At 36.3% G+C, this 21,634-nt stretch overlaps 1 protein-coding gene across 3 annotated transcripts in view; it reads right to left on the reverse strand.

Annotated features, from left to right (window-relative positions):
- The window catches only part of Dock4 (dedicator of cytokinesis 4), a 439,856-nt gene that overhangs the window by 195,906 nt on the left and 222,316 nt on the right, over positions 1–21,634 (reverse strand). For all 3 annotated transcript variants that reach the window (XM_071613555.1, XM_071613553.1, XM_071613552.1), the window contains 4 exons: positions 13,983–14,064; positions 13,356–13,416; positions 9,318–9,450; positions 5,163–5,251 (listed from right to left, as the gene is read on the reverse strand). In XM_071613555.1, the coding sequence (XP_071469656.1) occupies positions 5,163–5,251; positions 9,318–9,450; positions 13,356–13,416; positions 13,983–14,064 (365 nt within the window). The remainder of the gene's footprint in view (positions 1–5,162; positions 5,252–9,317; positions 9,451–13,355; positions 13,417–13,982; positions 14,065–21,634) is intronic.

The raw sequence follows: 21,634 nt of genomic DNA on the forward strand, positions 1-21,634 counted from the left end.
GAGATGATAATGCTAAGTGATTAGCTAATCCCCATAAAACAAATGCCAAATGTTTTCTCTGATATAAGGAGGCTGAGTCATAAAGGAGGTAAGGAAGGGGAATATGGGACAAATAGATGAATTCTAGATAGGGAAGAGAGGAGGAAGGGAAAGGGAGGAGGCAGGGGATTAGCAAGGATGGTGAAATGTGATGGTCATCATTATCCAAAGTGCATGTATGAAGACAAGAATTGGGTGTCAACCTACTTTGTAAACAGAGATATGAGAAATTGTGGTATATATGTGTAATAAGAATTGTAATGCAAAAGTACACTTATAATAACATGAATTGGCATGAACATACTTTATACAAAGATATGAAAAATTGTGCTCTATATGTGTAATAAGAATTGTAATACATTCTGCTGTCGGGGATTTTAAAAAATAAATAAATAAATAAACTGCATGTATAAACTATAGAAAATAATAATTCATGAAGACATGATAAACATATTTTAAAGTTTCTCTTGGGACATGAACAACTGCCAATGATTTTTATATACTTTGTCTAAGTCTAAGAACTGAATTTGCCCCAGTTAATTATATTGGCTTAGTCACATTCCTAGAATTCAATCACTATCAGAGGTGACACTGTAATAAACATTTGTTCCATAAACCTAAATCAGGCACATTTTAACAAATACTTCTAGAATTTCTAATTCTCAAAATATTGCTGTTGGATTTTCAAATTCCCACATAGCACACCTGTGAAATTTCAAATAACTCAGCCTAACTGAATCAAATTGAAGAGATATATAAATTATTTTTTACCTTTAAAAATTCCCTGGATCACTTGCAATTTCATCCCTATATCTAAACTCAACAAAAAGAGTGGTTAATGTACCTTTACAACATAAGTCTTAGGTTAGCGGGAAAAACCCCAGTTTAATCGATGAATCCTTTCATCTATTAAACAGACAAGATTACAACTCTAATAAGAGATATGGAGGATATCAATGAAGCATAAAGGGCCTGGAAATTAGCTGGCAGAATTTGTTTCAAAGTAATTTCAAAGTTCTTCTTTTCTTCTTTTTTTAGTACCAAACCAAAGAATAGCAGAGGAAAAGCAGGAAAAAAACAGCACTTTTTGAGTGAACTCAATTCTCTTGAAAATGTTTGTGCTGCTTCCATTTAATCAATTCTGTGTTCCAAGAAGAAAAAAGTGGGAAGTCAACAATATCCAGCCACTGTGATAACCGAACATTAGGCGCCCCAAGTTCCCACTTCAATTTCTTGTACTCTTGCTTCCTCTCCTATTTTAAAGGAAGTCATTAGAGTGCCTCCCTTTCGATAATGAAGCAATATGGATCCAGAACACCCACCTGGGCTTGTAACTCCCTTTCCCCAAGAAGGAAACAGATAAAGGTGACAAGAACGATGACCCACCAAGAATGAAGAACAGAAATTCTGGTAGGAAGAATACAAGCCTTTTTTAAAGGTTCATTTTGAGCTTTCTTTCTCTGGAGCAGTATTATAGAATGAGAAGGCTTAGGGCGGGGTGTGCCTAAGCTTAGGGCTTCAAAGAGTGAGAAGGGATCAAAGAGTGAGAAGGGATCGAAGAGTGAGAGGGGTCTGTGTAGGGCAGCTGGAACTCAGGCTTGACTGGAGAAGGATGGAGAAGGGCTGAGGTCATAAAAACAGGAGAGCAGGGCTCTGTAGCAGAAGCAAGGTAAAACGAACACATATTTGGTTGCCAAGGACTCTAAGTATCATGGCAGACAGCAAAAAAATCATCATCACCACACCAAAAGGAGGGTAAAGTATTCTGAGGCCATTATATGCTACGATGATGATTTTTTTTTACAACTTTTCCCAAAGACAGCAACACAGTTTTCATTATAGTATAATGTTTAACAGAAAAATGAAGAATCAGGGAATAAAGTGGTTGGAGTCTCAGTTCCTGGTAAAGTCAATATTGCTGACAAAGCACATGGAACATGGGGAGTACTTTCCAAGGAGAAATGGCCCTAAGGAAGTAGAATATGCTCCTCATCCTTCATGGAGTAATTTATGTAATCAGAAGGACCACAAACAATGAAAGGAACCCAGAAGGAGATATTAGCAATCAAATCTGTAGAGAGGAGATGGAAGAAACAAAGTGTAGGAGGGGTTGGTTTAATAATCCAGATTATCAAAAATCCAACTAATATTCTAAAAGCTTTCCTTAAGGAGATGAAATTGCTTCAATTTTTTATATTCCTGCTTCTTCTACTATTTCCTATCCATTTTTTTAAAAAAAATGAAACAAGATAACTTAAGAGGAAAGGGTAAAATATTCCAGATGATAGCTCAAAGTGAGATAAATAATGACAGCTAAAAGTGAATACATATACTTACTATGTATAAAGTTCTATGGTAAGTGCTTTGCATACATTTTTCTTTTTTAATCCTTCTATAATCTCTAGAAGATGATATTCTTATTATTCCAGTGAAACTGATTCATACCTTCGATATCTTGCTTGCATAGGCAAAATATTAAAAAACCACACTATACTCTCAAAGACATGATTCCTGTCTTTAAGCAGAGAGAATCTGTAGTTTGGTTTAATTGGAACCCTGACCCCTAAGAGAAGCCTTACAGGATACAGTATCAGTGGCCTTAGGAATCTGTCTGGGATTAAATTAAAGCCCATCATCAAGATCTTCACTATGATTCAGGAGGCAACTGGGAATCACCTCAGAGTTTGGACAATGACCTATTCAAACAACCCAACAACAGATGAATCTTGTTCTGCATGGGGCATATTCAAAAAGGGTAAGGATTGGGGGACCAAGAAGAAGTTAAGAAAGAAATGTACTGCAGTTGTCCTGGTTAGTGAAAAGGACATCTCTGCTGGGCATGGTGGTGCACCCCTGTAATCCTAGTGGCTCAGGAAGCTGAGGCAGGAGGATTGTGAGTTCAAAGCCAGCCTCAGCAAAAGCAAAGCGCTAAGCAACTCAGTAAGACCCTGTCTCTGAATAAAATACAAAATAGGACTGGGGATGTGGCTCAGTGGTCGAGTGCCCCTGAGTTCAGTCACGAGTACCCCACTTCCTCACAAAAAGAAGACATCTATGATGGCAGGGAACAGGAAAGTCAGGAAACACAGGGGAAAATTCAGAAGATGACAGTTAAGTTTTATAATTGTTTATTCACATAGAAGGCAAGTTCAAGCAAATAGAGAGTAATAGGACTTATGGGGGGAGAGAATTAGCTCCCCCAAAGCTACAGTCCTCCATCTACAGTCAGTAGACAGAAAGAAAGGAGCAAGAAATAATTAACTTATTTGTGAGGCATGAGATAAATTAGAGGAAAATGTTATCATGTAAACCAGGCCTGGGACAACACTGTCCCATAAAAATATCATGAGTTATGGGTGAAATTTAAAACTTTGTACTTACCACATTAAAAAATGTAAAAAGAAACATAATTTTAATAGTATGTTTTATTTAGCCCAATATATATACCATTTTAACAAGTTATCAATATAAAAACAATACTAACAGGATACTGTACATTCTATTAATAATATGAAGTCTTCAAAGTCTGACATCTAGTTTATAATACTCCTCCTGGCACTGCATTCAGCTAGTAGGATTACTGCCTGGTAGCCACACGTGGGTGGTGGCTAGTGCCCACTGAACTGGAAGCACAGGTCTGCTCAATATTTAATGATAAAACAGTGGTCACAGGTATCAAGAAACACTGAAAGGTTCACTGGATTTGGTGCAAGTCCACAGATTTGGTAAGGTAAGGTTTAAAATAGTAGCACATTTCCTACCTTATGGAGGATGCACTGAAGTGAAACCATTTGGTCCACACACAGTCAGCACTCCCATAATTCTTTATTGGGGAGAAGAGAAGACAAGCATGGAGAGCAGATTCTAAAATAAACTTATTACTCATGGAAGACACTTCTACTGTCTCCTCTTAGTCTTTTAGAGGCTTGCCCTCAACATCCAGAAGCTCTAAGCCTCTTGTTTTTTTAGTGGTAGATATTGGGCTTGGCCAAAGCAAATGACCATCTATATCAAATATAACCCATTACCTCCCCAACTCTTGGGAGAAGGAGGCCAACTCTTCATCTGACCTCACCATTCCGTTCAGCCTGAAATGCTGCCACATGTGTGAGCTGTGGATCCTTATGGTTCTCAAGAAACTGAACCACAAAGGCTTCTGGCTGCAGTTACTTTCTCTTTGTGGGATACATTGGCCTAGAGAGATGTGCATGAGTCTGAAAAGAAAAGCTGGTCTGAATTTAAACTGGTTCTCCTAATTACTAGTAAAGTTGGACTATCACACAAATATCTATTTATATTCAAGAGCTTTAAAAATTACTTCTAAAAACAATGCATTCCATTTAAATAATGGCTTGTTTAATTTGAGCTTTCTTTATGTCAGCTGAAACACACAAATGCATATTATTTTGCTTCAATGTCTGACTGAAGGGTGAATAGGCACAAACAATATTCACCAAGTTTTTGCTAATAATCACATGTAAAGTAGTCACTATGTATGCTATACAATCTACTTACACCATATAATGTCACATAGTCTATGATGTGTAACTACTGTAATACAAGTCTGCATGCCATATATTACATATAACTTACAGTGGCACGTAGAACATGAGTTGCTCTCTGAATAAGCATACGTAGATTTTATCTATGTGACACCACAGTCATCATCACTTCCTCAGCCCACTTCAATATGTGAACCTGTATGTTGGTTACCCAGTACAATAATGCTGCTTACAGCAGATTACAGACAATGAGGCATCCTGTAATTGGACCTTCCTGTCAGACTTCTGTTTATCAAACCTACAGTCATGAACCCAGACATACTATCATCTAGGTTTTAGCAGTAAGTAAAAATTTATAGGTCTCAAGACTTGGCACCACTGAACAAATTCAGATCCGTAACTTTGTTTTAAGCCAGAATGAAATACATTTTTTTTCTGAAAATTTATACTTATAGGCCTATCACACACAGTACAGGGAGATGTACCACAGTGCTTACTAAGCATTTTTAAAATTAGGAAGACAAAGAGAAAAAACCAAGGGTTTGACCATTTCCTTTTGACCTAAACAAAAGGCCTGAAATAAAAAGTGTAGGGCCAAGTTAGCCAGTTCCATGTACTCACCTGCATTGGAGCCAGTCAAATTATAGCGTGCATTCAGCTTCTTGATGATGTTCTCATGGATTTGGTACCACTCACTCTCTGTATTACACCTATGAAAATAATCACTTGGTTAAACTTTACTGAAACATGGATTAAGCAATGATCATGAATGCACACCTGCTCTTTTTGTTATGACCATACAAGGTACTTCCCTAAATCTCCTTAGAATTCCTCGAAATTTGCTGCAAACAACTGATGGTTTTAGCATGGCTATGCCAAGATGAGAAGTAATGCCCACGCCTGGTGAGGCATGGCCACCTACCTCATCAAAGCAGCAGCTGGGATGAACTCACAGATTAAAAGTGGCCCCCAAAGAGAAAAAATGCTGGAGAACAATGTATACAATGGAAGATAGAAGAAGCCATCCCACCTATCCAATTGTGAAACATCAATTGCCACTTAGTACATCTGCTTCCACTTTCCTTATTTCAACCCAGTAGGGAAGGAAGAAAGAAGGTTTACTATCCTATTAGATAGTTAAGTGACTCTAGAGCATATGCTCTTTAACAATAACACCAAAAAAAAAAAAAAAAAAACTCCATATAAAATCAAAGGCCCCCTTCTACTCTCAGACTAGGTATCTGTTACTGTTCTTAAGAGTGCCAGATAGACTAGGGGCTTGGTTACCTTAGCATTTAGAAACTTCTTACAAATTGTTTCTAACAAGCACTTTCTGGAGTGTTTTTCTAAATTCCTGGTTCCTCTCTATTGTGCAGTGACTGTTTTGCCTGGTTTAGCATTCTCTTGAAATGGCCTCATGATTTGCTGAATTGTCATTTTTAAGGGACTTCTCTTCTAGGAAGAATTACCCAAAGCCTTACTTGATGCTTAAGAAAAAAATCAGAAAATAAAATACCATGAAGACCAGCACAATTTATTTTTATGAGAGTGAATGTCTGCCATAGGCAGAGCCGGGATTCATGGGTCTCCTTCATCAGCTGCATAATCAAGGATGATGCATGTAACTGTCAGCCCCTCAGTGTTCCCTGTGGCAAGATAAACATGGCCCTTGCAACCCACACCTGGAAAGACTATTCTAAGAAGAGACTGTGTTTGCAAAGAATTTCAATTTTCATAAAAAGCAACAGCACATACCACCATCATCATATTACTATATAGTAGTATGAAGTAACATCTGGAAGAACACAACCTGATACCTTGAGAGCTCTAGTTCTGGAACTGGACAATCTTGATTTCAAATATGGTTCTCATTCTTATTAGCTGCATGACATTGAGCAAGTCATTTAACTGTCCCCTTATGAGTAAAACTGAGATTACAGCATCTGCTTCATGGTTTGTTTTGAGGATAAAATGACACAATAGGCTTAACATGCTGACCAGAGTCCCTGGTATATAGTAAGCACATAGTAAAGTTTGGCCGTTACTGATCACTTTTATTTCAAATAAATGATGTTTTAAGACTCACAGCAGAATCTGGAAATATTATTTATGGATTTCCTCATTTTTATTTGTTATTTTTAGTAATATATGATAACAGAATTTATTTGGACATAATTATAAAAGCGTGGAATATAATTTGTTCTAATTCATTCCCTAGTACTTCCCCTTTCCCTTTCTTCCTCCTATCCCCTCCCAGATTCTCTGACCTCTACTCTACTAATCCTTCTGCTGTTTACTTATGGTGTTTTTAAAACCATCTTGTGGATATACATGACGATGAGATTCACTGTGGTATATTCATGTGTGCACATAGGAAACGTAGGTCAGATTCATTTCACTGTCTTTCCCTATCCCATTCCTTCTCCCTCTCCCTTCAATCCCCTTTGTCTACTCCATTGATCTTTCTTCTAATCTTTTTATTTTGGATTAGCTTCCACATATCAGAGAAAACATTGAACTGTTGCTGACATGTTGCAGTGACATTGAATGTAGGTGACCTTGCTCAAGGACCAAGGCAGATTAGGGTGTTCCCGGTTTTAAGATAATCGTGTTTAGGGCGTTCCCAGTTTAGGTTCCAGGTTTAAGGTTTAAGATTATTCCTCCTGGGAATAGGGCGTATCCTGCTGCCTGAGTTCCCCTTGAGTTCTCACGGGATTCAGAGTATTTTTTGGGAGATAGAAGCCCAGTGGAGGTGGATTTGGATTTGGGCAGAGAACGGGGATTTTGGGCAGAGAACGTGGATCTCCCCAGAACGTGTTTGTAGACGGCTGGTGTGAGTTCGGGAATAAAGAGTTGCTGTTTGAATCTACAAGCTGTGTGGTGGCTCGTGATTGTGTGCCCAGCCAGACTGCGGCATTTGTGCCCAGCCAGACTGTGGCATTGAACCTTTGACTTCTGGGGACTGGTTTATTTCACTTAAGTATGAGAATCTCCAATTCCATCCATTTACCAGCAAATGCCATAAAGTCATACTTCTTTACGGCTGAACAATACTCTATTGTGTATATATACCACATTTTCTTCATCCATTCATCTGTTGAAGGATACTTAGGTTGGCTCCATAGCTTAGCTATTGTGAATTGTGCTACTATAAACACTAATGTGGCTGTAGTACAGTAGTATGCTCATTTAAAATCCATTGGATATATACCAAGGAGTGGGGTAGCTGGGTCATATGGTGGCTTCATTCCTAGTTTTTTGAGGAATTTATGTATTGCTTTCCAGCCTGGTTGCATCAGTTTGTAGTCCCACCAACAATGTATGGAGAGACCAGAAGGTAGTTACTACAGATTTAAGTCCAGCCATTAAAAATGAGGGTTGACTTATGACAAAAAGAGTAACAAGTAATGCTACCCACTAGCTTAAAAAGTTTTCAAGTTTAAAATCAAGGTCACAGGTTTTATCCCTCTTAAGAAGGGATAAAGAGAATTTCCAGTCCCAAACCACAGGATGTAGATAAATCTTTGTCAATTACTTAACTTGCTACAGAGGTCACCACTTGGTGGAGAGTAGATAAATCCATGAAACACTGCTGTAGTGGGTAAAAAATAAGCAATTGAAGTATGTGTCCCATAGGGGTGTGCTGGTTGTGACCACCATATATGAAAAAACTATTGGCATATGTTAGATCTAGCAACACAAACTCTGGAATAAAAGACAAAAGCAAGGTTGCTTGTGGAGGTAGCCAGGAGTTGGCCCTCAAAACAGGAATGCGGATACCCCAGGGGGCTGGCTCTGACCATGTCTTTCTACTTTAGCTCTCAATTCTCAGATGTGTGGGGAAGTAAACAGGGTAGGCTGACTCAAACCATGTGCATTTAAGAAATCATTTATCTTAGAATTTGGATTATGTCAAGTGATTTTCTTAGCAGAGCATTATGGGTTATACTGTGTCCCCCTCCAAAAAGATAATGTTGATATCCTAACTTCAAGTACCTCAGAATGTGACCTTATTTGGAAAGAGGATCTTTACAGAAGTTATCAGGTGATAATGAGGTCACTGGTGTGAGCCTCAATCCAGTACAATTGTCTTTATAAAAGGAAAAAATTAGACAGAGACAGCCATGCACATAGGGAGAATGCTGTGTAAAGATGAAGGGAGAGCTCAGGATGACAATAACTACAAGCCATGGAACATCAAAGGTCACTAACAACCAACCAGAGGCTAGGAAAGAGGAATGGAAATAATTCTCCCTCACGGCCCCCAGAAGGAACCAACTCTGCCAACATGTTATCTCAGACTACTAGCCTCCAGGACTAGGAGACAATAAATTTTTGTAGTACACACTTTCGTAGTACTTTACTACCGCAGGCCAGTTTAATATATGGAGTAGGAGGGTAATCACCTGAGCTTCCCTGTCTTAGTTCTCATTCATTTTTATTACAAAGTATAGTATTTCCACTTTCCAAGAATGAATTAATTAATTATGGAAAGATATACCAGGTATGCAAATTCAGTGGAAGTATGCTACACAGTACATGGTCTACCCAATCAATAAACCATCTGTATTCATTGGTTTTTGATTTCATATTTCTTCTGACTAAGAGTGACTTGTGGGCTAATTTGCAGCAAGTCAACAGATTGCTGGGAGTTTGAAAAATGACTCAAGCTTAACCCATGTGGTGTTCTGCACTTCCACACATAAAGTATTATCCAGGTAAGATCCAGATGCACCCCTGTGCCCACCCAGGCCCCACCATGTTCAGGCTTCTTACATGTACACTTTCAGGACAAGGTCATCCTTCGTCTCTCCTGTTAGCAGATCCGCGATGCTAAGAACCGCACAACCAAAGGGTCGCCGGTACTGGACGCTGCAGGCATTCTTTTTTTCTCCTGCTCCCATTCGACCTATCCAGTTAAAGAGCAAACATGACTCATGGAAATATTTGATTAGATGCATCCTAATCAGAGACACACAGAGCCACCAAGCAGGTCATACATACAAAACATAATTGGGTGATGGAAAGGGTATAGGATGGGGGCAAAAGATTTCACTTTGCTTTAGGATCGCCTGCTCCAGTCACCTTCCTCTGTGACCTTGGGCAAGCAGCATGAACTCTGAGCTTCAGCTGCCATCCATAAAACTATGAAAATTAGAGCTGATCCCATGTTTGGGAACCACTTTCCTTCTCTTAGGATTCATGAAGAGATCCCAGAAGGCCCACTTTATTAAAGGCAATCATGGTGCCTATGACATTTTCCATTTTCTAAAAAATTCCTTATTCACAAAACCATTTCAAAAAATTCACCTCTGAAAAAAAGCAGTTGGAGAGACTCTGAATATAACAAGTAAGCACAGGTGACTAAATGAGCATGCTCCTGCCTCACTGTGCAGGCTGTGGATAACTTGGTCCATTACTAACATGCCCTGGGACTGTATTGACTATTACAAGCCTGAAAATTGTCATTTATTTGAAAATATGTTATCATTATTTTAATTTATTATTAATATTTAATTCCCATGATTATTTTAAAGACCAAAAGCATAATGTATACTGAAGCTGAAATATAAGAAGTTAATAAGGGGCAAAAAAAAAAAAAAAAGAAAAAATGCAAATTTGTCTCTAGATGCTGGTCAGCAGATCCATAAGTTGTTTCTATCTGAGCAAAATTCTATAGCATATCAAGATGTCTCTAGAATTTCCAAAATCCAATGTTATATAGAAAAAAAACCCACCCAAACCAAAAGGATGGTAGTATCCAATTGGGTTTTTACTCATCACTACTAAAGAAAAATGGAAAACTATATGTGCAATATGTCACTTTCAGGGAAATGCTTGCAAATAAAATCCTGAAAACCTCTTATTTTATGGTTAGAATCAAAACTAAAAAAAATTGGACAACAGAAATCAATCACTTTTTAGATGTGCAAAATGTAACATTTTTAAATGTCATGTTTTCATGACCTCAAGCTATAGTCGGAAGCTAAATTTAAATATACATAATTTTAATATAATTTCTGCCTACAAGTCAAACATCTTGTAATGTCATATTTAAATTGGCTGATTTAATTATAAAGCAATTGTGCTTTGATATAGTGCAATCTTGATCAATATCATGATTTAAAATACAAATTTTATTTTACTTACTCATTCCTTCATACATGCAAGATGACAAAGTAATTAGGAGATTTCTGAGAGAAGTGCTTCAAAGTTATTTAATATTAGAAAAGAAACTCATTAATAAAAAAAAAATAGGAACTGAACATGAATATTCCTAAGGAATCTTCTAGCTCTGGCTTCCTACAATTTATACAAGGGCATAGCACACCTACCAGTCCTTTTTAAAACATCCCCTTCCTCTAGTACTGTGCTAAAGAAAAAACTATGGAGGAGGATTGAGAAATAAGGGGGGTGGGAGAAGGTCTGTTCTCAGAACTACTTGAGAAGGTGCTCTAGGGAGGCTTGCAAGCTCTGCCACTGTGAAGCTTTGCTCCCTCCAAAGCTGCTGCTTCTTAAGTCCTCGACATGCAGTATTCAGTGTCCTTTCAGGACACTGTGGCACTACAGCTTTGCACACTGAGGCTTTGGTCTAACAATTACACCAATAAGATGATTCAGTGTCAGCCCTGGGGTTCCCAACTCCAGGATTAATAAGAATTCACAGTTCTGCTCTGATTACTAGAAAAATTCTCTAAGCAGGAAGGAAGATAGGAGGAATGTGGAAAGATAAAATATTAAGGGTCCAGCCAAAAGCCAGAAGGGGAAACAAGAGAAGTTCTTTGAACTTCACTTAGGTTGGGCAGGGGGATATAAAACTATTAATTGCTCTTTTTTCCTTTTTTTTTCCTTTTTTCCTCTCTCTTCTTTCCAAATCAAAGGCTGGGCATAATTTGTCAGCTTTGAGGTGTTATTGCTCCTACTTTCAGCAGCCAATGAGGGACAGTGTGTCCTTTTCCCAATAAAGCAGGTACAAGGGACATTCTATAAAAAGAAGTATCTGTCCCTGAAAGATAACAATCTTCCACTCCTCAATTTTACTAAATCGAAGGAGGGTGGCAGACAAAGTCATAACCTTTCTTAGAGCATTTTAGCCTAACTTCATTTCTCCTCAGTTTCAAGCAGTAAAAATTTCTTGCAAGTTTCTTTCAACAATTCCAGAGATTTATCTTTAGCAAACCTAGAGGCAGGCAGGTAGGTAATTTCTGGATCAACATTCATTTTGAATGGTGTAATGACCATAAAATCTTAGTAAAAAATGCAAGTACTAATCAAACACCAGGTATTTGAAAGGCAGCCCTATGACAGGCAACACTTTTGAGGTGGTTGCCTCAGCAATGAAGCTGTAAGAGGGGGACCATGGGCTTGAAGGGCACACACTCAGCTGCATGTTTTTATTTTTTCACCCAAATCATGTATATATTGTCTAGAAAGTTTCAAAAGCAAAAGTGGTTTACTTTTACTCTCAGTGCTTCAGATTATATTCAAGTTTTAGCAGTTTTACATAAAGATATCCCAAACTACATTTTAACAACTGGCATTACAAATTTGAAGTAAAATATATATATAATATATATATATGTAGTATATATATTATATGTAAATATACACACATATATCTATATCTATATCTATATATAAATTATACAAGAAACTGTATCATATCATTCTCCAACAGACAGAGGTTTTATCTCAAAAGTACATAGCAACACAGATTGCAACTTTTCCAAAATTTTAGAAGGTACTTTACAATTTTTTTCCTCACAGACTCATTTATTAAAGGAAAAATTAAAATGCAACACAGTTTAGTTTTTGAAATCATTTCTACTATCTTTCAAATATAAAAAATAATTTAAAATGAAAACAAATATTCTGAACACATTTTTACAAGATATATAGAGAAATCTATGTTGGAATGAAAGTTTTTTATAGTCTCTCTCAATGCACAATGTGGTTGTTGCATGCGTAAACTAAAAGACTATAAAATTAAAGGTCATTTAGCATGTCTGCATGGCAAGCTATTACTGCACTGCAGAAGTATTTCCCTGCAAGTAACAGAGCACAGTTAGTGAAGAATTGGGAACACATTTCCAGCATCGGCTGGTCAGCCTTATTAGAAACACTGCAGAAGCTGCACCATTCCTTATTTCACCCAGCTGCTCTGACCCAAAAGGTGGAAATATGTGGGAAAATAGAATACCAAAGTGTGTTCTGCAAGATATTAATAAATGCTACGTTATATCCATGCTTTCACAGTCAAATCAGATTTGGGGGAAGCTGGGTCAACAAAGTTAGAGAACCATATTGATTTCTCCCTGTAGGACTTCTCAGACCCATTAATGAGCTATGACATTATAGCAGTTCAAATAATACAGTATTCAGCATCTCTTAAACCTCTTTTTGTAGAATCTTCTGTAATAATGCTTTATAACATTCTGCATTTAGGAAAGTGATAGCTGGTGTGAAGCTTTCCTCAACTTGTAGGAAACTCAGGTCCTAAAAGTTTATTTCATGCTATAAGAAATTAAAATTTAAAAGGGCAAATACAAAATATTTGAATCAGATGTGTTTAGGAGATTCAAGAAAACAAAAGGAAATACAACAAATTCCTTAACAACTTACATAGAAAAAGATCCATATCTATTCATGGTAGGTGAGAAGGTTGTAATGTGAGGTCGGGGAGGCCAGAGAACAAATCTGTACTTCTGGAATTCACATTTCATTCCAGGGAGCAAAACAAACACACAAACACACAAGCACATGGAGACCTCTCAGCTATTTTGCCTGTAAAACAGCAGCAAGTGCTGTACCTACCAATTCGGATGATGTGCACAGTGATATAGATGTCCTTTCTTAGCTCGCTGCTACCCAAATCCTACCAAAAAATAAAATTGGGTTATTTTAGAATTCATAATCTGCACCAGCACTTAAAGATTATAGTACATTATTTTCACAAGAGCAGAAAGACAAAGATGAACATAAATATTCTTAATGGAATGTTTAGAGCAAAAGCACATGATTCAAATTCTGACATGATTCAAATTCTGTTCTAAAAATGTCACTACAATCAACTTTGAGTCAACTGCTGTTAAGAGATGTTTAAAAGGAAATACCATTGTTCATTCAGGCTCTCTCTCACATTTATGAAGCACATATTAAAAACCAGGTGCCATGCTAAGCCCTATTGCTACTGAACTTTGGCAATCATATCAGAGCACCAAAACACACCAAGAGAAAAATTAAAGGAGTCAATAATACCCTAAGGGAAGTACAGTAATTGTGAATGACAGTATTCACAATTTTGGCCATTAATGCAATGTATGTGTTACTTACAAAGTTTAAATCAATTCACTATGTTCTTTCACAATCTTTTATTTCTCCTAAATAATATGAAGCACAGCTAGAAGAAGATACCTCATCAACAAAAGAAGATTCACTTACCACAAAGAGAGAGCAATGTCGTTCTGGTTTATCTGGGGCTTTGGGAAGCCCATTTCTATTCAGTCTCAAGAAAAATCTCTCACTATAAGGGAAAAAATGGAATGCTTTGAAAATTATTTAATATTTATTCCTTTTCCAATTGCTATGCATTCTACGAATTAAGCTCAACATTTGTTAAGTTATTCATGTAATATCAAGATTACCTATATAAATTCGGAGAGTACTGAAGACAATAAATATTTCCTTCACTTCTTATAAAATGGCAAAGTAGTAATTGCAAAAGAAAACATAAACAGGCAAAACAACTTTTAAAGCTGTAAGATAGGTTTCCCTATCAATGATACCATTGTTAGTATTCCAAAAAGTAGAAATAAATGCACAAAACCAAAAAATATAGACTGATAGTTCATGTGTTTGTACCTATCAAGATCATCTTCATGTTTTACATCATATTACTTCACTAAAATTAAGGGCAAGTAGCTTTATATTTTATGGTCTTCTAAGTCTATATAACTCAAAACACAAACAGAACTCCCCAAAAATGAAACTTGAATTTTCTTTGATCTTTAATCAAAAAGATCTCAAACTTCATTGAACATGCATTTGAAAATACAGTGCCACCCAGATTTAATGCAAATACAAACATTGTTGTTGATCAGCCACTAATTCTAGGCAATGAACACTTTTAGACACCATTTAGATTCAAGATCATGTATGACACTATTTATTTATGTTCAAAAAAAATAAAATGATTATCAACCCAAGGAAAATTAATCTACCAGCTACCATGAGCTTCAAATTCTAACTGAATTTCAATATCCTGGTGCCTATGATAGAATCAAAATGCTGGCTGCCTCAGGCAGAGAACACAAAGCCAATACCCATGGAATGTGTAATTATCACATGGTGGTGCAGCCTTGGGCAGCACAGCTTCTGCCTAGGGAGCAAGCAGGGAAATGGAGTGCAGGACATCAGTTAAAGGTCCAGAACCTACCAAGTCTCGGTTATTCATCACTAGATCCTTGGCTTAAACAATGGCTGTACCATCCAAATACACAGAAGGAGAAAAAAATGATAACCATAAACGGATCTCTAAGGAAGCATATAGATTTGAATTTATGGCCGCTATGGAAAACTTTTGCTCTTTTGTGATCTAAATTCACAGAGATATATTTAACAGATCCAACTGCCTGGCTAACCTCATCTTTTTCTTATATTATGCCTATTTCTGACCTCTCATATAAAAAAGGGCAACCAATACACACTTCTATGGGGCCATTTCCATTTCTATTACCTAAGCTTTTTTTCCACAGAGGAGGTAGCTGATAAGGCATAAATGGAGAGAATACAAATTACCATGAGGAGCCTCAACTAAAGTCAAAGTTCCTATATAATATTATTTTGAAAGAGACACTGGGAATGACAGATACAATTGAGGGTGTGGAGATGAATTAGTCTTATCCAACTGTAATTTACTATAATTAAAAAAAAAGACTTCATCCTCTCTTCACAGTAGAAGAAAATTCAGTATTATTTCAAATTTAATATAAGATAAAAGAAAATATGCAAAAATGTATCTTAAGATAAAGGAATTATATTTCAAACAGTCTAAAGTCATATTATTAGGTAATACTTCTGAGAATTCACCATTTGACAGGCACTCTGCTAAGGACTTCACATGAATTAACTCCTTTTATATTTACCTCATTCTTAGGAAGCAGATACTATTATGATAACCATTTTAAAGAAAGGAAAACTAAGATAATAAATAGCTTTGCCCAAGATCACAGAGCTGGTGTGTGACTGAGTAGAGATTCTATTTCATGTGTAAAGTGAAAACCCTCACACTTCATCTGAATGTCATAGGTAAATTATATCTCTGCTCTACACAACCATTGAGCCGATATTTCCAGAATACTGAGATAAAAGCATTGTCATTTATCTACCTGGGATAACCACATGATTTAGTCAAGCCTGGTCTTAGAAGTTCAGGAAATTTCCCCATGACCTGGACTAAATGGAAAGGAAGAAGTATCAATACTGACTGAGTAGGCTTCAAAGCAGTCTTTGGTAGTTTGGTTTTTTTTTTTTTTTTTAATATTTTTTGTTGTTGTTGAAAGATCCTATTTTAATCATTTATTTATATGTGGTGCTGAGAATCAAACCCAGTACCTCACACATGTGAGGCAAGCTCTCTACCACTGAGCCACAACTCCAGCCCAGTAGGTATTTTTGTATTTTGAGACAGGGACTCACTAAGTTGCTTAGGGCCTTAGTAAGTTGCTGAGGTTGGCCTTAAACTTGTGATCGCCTATCTCAGCCTCCGAAGCTATGAAGCATGTAGCAGCACACTTGACTTTGGTAGTTTTTTTTTCAATGAAAAAATGACTTGATAAATAAATTATTCTACTAAACAAAGGTGAGACTTCAAAAAGAGTTTAAGAATTTGATTTTACTTTTAGTCAAAACTGCTAAGGTTTAAAGCTGGCATTTGTATTTACTAATTATAAAACATAAGCAATGTGAGCATTTCCCCCTCTTCTGTATCATGAACAGTTGATGTCCTAACTTTACATTTTTTTTTTGAATTGTGTTTCTGAATGATACATTTAAACACTTATTCCCATTGAAACACTGGCAACAAATACCACATTACCTTCTGATAGGTCAATCCAAATGATGAATGCCAAGAAGATTAATATATAAAAATCTATTAGGCATTTTAGACATTAAGTTTCAACTAAATATAAAATTTAATACTAAATGTAAAATATACACATATTCCATATACGTGAGCTTTATCAATATTCTGGTAAAAATGTTTTCTAATGTATTCTATTTCAGAAGGAGATTATTTTTGCTCTATCACAATTTTAATTTCACTTGTCTAGATAGAATCCTAATTATGAAAGTATTATACTATATCATATCTTATTTCATAAAGAATATCAATATGTACTAAGCTAATGATGTATGCCTTAGCTTAAACATGCCTTAAGAGGGAGATAAAAATAGACTGAAGATGAGTGCAGTGGAGGTAGTTATGTGCAAATTGTTAAAAAAAAAAAAAAACAGTCTTATTTAAAAAGAATATCTCTGTGGTCAATTAATTTTTTTAAAATTTATTTGGTGACATGATGCTGTTATACAAACTCAGTTTCTTTCATCTTTATTGATATAGTAGGTAATCAATCAGCAAATGATTTTGGAGAGGGGGGGAAAAGCCTACAGTAAGGAATTTTAGAATCTCTGGATTATAATCACCTTCCATCATTCATATATTTGAGAAATACCAGGATGTCTAACTTCAAGGCCAAGATAAAAATTGAACAAAGTTAATGATATTTCATTCAGACACATCTTCTAAAATTCTCTCAACTATGTCACATGAAGTTTTGTGGCTACACACAAATGTACTTTCGATGCTCTATCTTAAGTCTGCTTATTAAGTTGTTTGTTTAAAAAAATTAACAAATCTACTTTTCCTAAACTTAAAAAGTGTCCTATTATAAGATAAATATACCTGAATTACATTGTTCATGCTTCTTTCCTAACTTTAAGAGATTTGGGTGTTTCTTTCCTAGTCATTGACCATCTTCAGTTTCTACCCAATGATTTGGTATTCCTTGATAAGACTAAACAAATATACAATTTTAGGGAAAAAACATAACATCATCAAAATAACTGAAAAGCTTTAACTCTCCCAAATGTTCCTTCTCTTTTTCATAATATCCTTTTCTTTAATATTAAGGAAATCTCCAAAATTTCCCCCAAAGACATTTCAACCAATGCTGTCCCACCAACAGATGTGAGATTCACCACATCAGTTTCATGGCACTTCTAAATTCTAGATCATGCCATTTAATCCTGTCCCAATGTAGATTTTATATCTTCATTATATTAAACATATAATAATGAATAAATCTGCAGTGACTAAGGTTTTCTAATGCCTCCCTCTTCTTAAAGATTAAGGAAATTGAATACTTGTAGAAAACCTGAGAAAAGAGAATTGATATTATCAGTACAGAAAAGATCATTATTGGCTTCATATACTGCCTCATGTTCTTCTAGAGTAAATTTCACTACAGGAAGCAATTTAGTGTCCACCTGAGTTCAGTGTGTGTTTCATTATACATCATGATACTATAAATCAACAATAATTCTTTCCTTGGAAATAAAGACTAACAAATCATAATTATTATTTATAACCTACCTTCTTCTGACAAGGATTTAAGAAAACCAAGATAATGTAATAAGAATAGAAATAAGTGTCCCCAGCATAGCTCCTAGAGAAAAATAATAAAAGCAAATATGTACCTTCTGGTGCCAGACCCTATAACTTTGGCTTCATGTGGATCTTCTCATTTAATTCCCACAACTACCCTAATGGGGTAGAACCTATCAAGCTGCTTGCCTGACAAATGAGAAAGCTGGGTTTCAGATAACAGGTAAGTTGGCCAAAGTTGTATGGCCAAGCAAGGATGGAGGCAGGATACTAATATCCAGAGTCCAGCTCGAGTGTCTTGGCTCTGAACAACATGCAATCCTGTCTTTGAAAGAACAGCACTTCAGAAACAGAAAAAGAGCAATACTGACTATGTCACATAAAATATTCTCCATAAAAGTTAAAAAATAATTACAAATGCATGAAGCCAAAAGAAAAAAAAAATAAGCCACAACATGACTGTGTTTATGAAGTTTATGCCTGTACAACCAAACCACTGAAATTCTGATGTCCTGAAAGAGACCTCTAATAATGAAGAGTGTGTTTCAAATAGCACAATTTGGTAGAAATGGTTTTAGCCACGTTACATATACTATAGGAAGCAAGGTGAGGATCTGAGGACTCCAATGGCTTCTCCTCTGTTTCTCAGCACATCTCAACCCCTCAGAAGCAGGCACCCTTCTGTTGCAAAAGCTTTACCTAGGGTCCCAAAGGACCCCAGGCCAGACAGATCTGGGAAGGTTCTTGCAACCTTCTGCATAATAACATCAAGTGCCCCCATGGGGTGTCCTACTATAATCTGTTGCCTTCAGAAGATAATGCAACTAAAAGATACTAAAGGCCAATGTCAGAGATTTTGGTATTTCAATCGAAATATATTTATATATTCTAAAGATTTTAAAATTTTATATTTCATATAAAATTTTTTGTACCTCTGTATATGGATTCATGTTTATTTCTACAACTCACTTAAGAAGAAAAGCTGTCTAGTGATTTAATGTGTGTAAAAGTTACACAACATGTACTTTATCCAAAATATACGACTAGGTAATAACGTGGGTTGAACCATGTGGTATGAAAGATATGAAGCTACAAAAATGACAAAGACAGTTTCTAAAATAATTTTTAAAAGTTAAATCATTGGAGGGGCTGGGGTTGTAGCTCAGTGGTAGAGCGCCTGCCTCGCATGTGTGAGGCACTGGGTTCAATCCTCAGCACCACATAAAAATAAATAAAGACATTGTGTTCAACTACAACTAAAAAAATATTTTTTTAAAAAAATTAAATCATTGGAATAGATTTATGATCTCCAAAAGCAATAATAGCAAAAGGGAGAAAACATTAAAATGATCAATTGGAGGAAAAACTGAACTGTCATATTTTTTACTCATACAAATCAATTTTGCAACAAAATATCCATGTAGTAACTTTGAAAAATCAAAGCCAATTATCTTAAATTAATTATGCTGTATGTAAGAATAACAACCAATACCTCTTCTATACTGAGAAAGTGAGAGAGAAGACACACTAGAAACCAAGGAAGAAACAATGAGAGCAATAAGATGGACAATAAGATGGGAAGAGGTAAGAAGATGGCTGGACAGTGTGAATTCTAGAGTTTATCTAGAAGGCAACAGGGTATGCATGAACTCAATGGCTTTTATTTCCTGGCTCTCCTACATTTTCTCAAATGCTTTCTGATTGACTAACAGAGCAAGATGCTCCCAACAATCTGTTGTAAGAGACCAAAATATGCTACCCCAAAACATGTCTCCCTGGCATAAGGATTGTTGAGCAATTAAGAAGAAGCAGATTTGGGAAATCTCTCTGCTCTCCCTCTATTTGCCTAGAAGGAGGAGACAGATGTATGCAATATCCAGCCTCCCACTTCTACCAGGAGGAACCATGTTCACCAATGAAGACAATTTTAGACCCTTACGGGCCTGGAGATGGCACAATGGGTATCTACATTAACAACTTTTGCTAACTATTCTTTGCATTTATTTGCCTTCCCACAAGCTGCTGCTCTTAGAGACTTTATCTTTTTTTTTTAATTGTTATAATGAGTTATACATGATAGCAGAAAGCACTTTGGTTCATTGTATACAAATGGAACACAACTTTTCATTTCTCTGGTTGTACATGATGTAGAGTCACACCATTCCTGCAGTCATACATGTACCTAAGGTAAGAGACTTTATCTTGTCCTTTCTCTATCAGTATACTGATCTTTATTGAAGATGCTATGTTAGCTGAAATTCATAGCCACCTATTTCAGAATTACTCATTCCCTGGGTGTCTTCTATGTATACACAAAATGCACATGCCAATAAACTCTGGTTTTCTTTTGTGAATCTTTCTTTTTTGTTACAGGGGCTAGTTCCAACTAAGAAGATATATAGGTTGTAAAAAAAAAAAAATTACCTTTCCTCCCCAACAGTGTGAAGAGAGCTGTAATTGTGTTCTTTCCTAGCACAAGTAGCAAAAGACAACTTGAAATAGAAAAATCTAAGCTATACAATGAACTGTTAAAGGAACATCCCCAGAAACTGATGATACTTAGATCAGGCAGGACACCATGAGAAGTGGGTGGAGGGTGGGCTGGCAACCCTGGGTGGCCACATGGGCTTTAGTGCTCACTATGGATGAAGGATAAAAGGATGTTATATGCAAAGAGAATGAGCAGTAGCAAACTGGACTGGTGTCCTTATCCAAGGACTCCTAACCCAGTTACCAGAACATTCTCCTGAGAAGCATATATATATATATATATCAGAAAACAGGCAACAAAACCCAGGTACCTTAGGGTCAAAGACTTTTCCCCGTCTTTCTCCCAATCACATGACCAACATAAATGACAGAGTTTTTCCTTGGCAATAAATGAAAGCAACATCTCAAGCAAGTCTTTCTAGAGGCTATTAATATGCTTTCTAATTTTAAAACTAAAGCAACATTAGGGCCATGAACTCTTTGACTAAAGGGAAATGGAAAGAGGAAGACCCTGAGTGCCAATGTTTCCACAGTCATTTATTTAAGGAGGAAAGAGATGCGCTTTCTTTTTTAAAGATTAACATCCAAGCCCAGCTTCACAAATGAATGAGTGTGGAAGAACTAAGCACCTAATAATGGGATAGCTTTGTTGGAACAGCAAAAGACTTGACTTCTGCTGAGTGATACAAGAGGAGATAAATGTCTAAGCTACAGTCAAGTTCATTGCCAACTTTCAATATCAAGCCCTTTTCTTTCTTACTACACAGGGTGATTATTAACCACTCTGTGCTATTTTTCATTTCAGATGATAAAGACATTCAAAGAATTTTGTGTTTAGGAAGTTAAGACTCAATGATAAAAGGCATGCAAAACTCCATAAAATTATAAATAAATGATTTTCACATCTGCTGTTTCATGTTACAGTTTCCAGACTTAA

Source organism: Marmota flaviventris, chromosome 1 (genome assembly GCF_047511675.1).
Source record: "Marmota flaviventris isolate mMarFla1 chromosome 1, mMarFla1.hap1, whole genome shotgun sequence".
Lineage (NCBI taxonomy): Eukaryota > Metazoa > Chordata > Mammalia > Rodentia > Sciuridae > Marmota > Marmota flaviventris.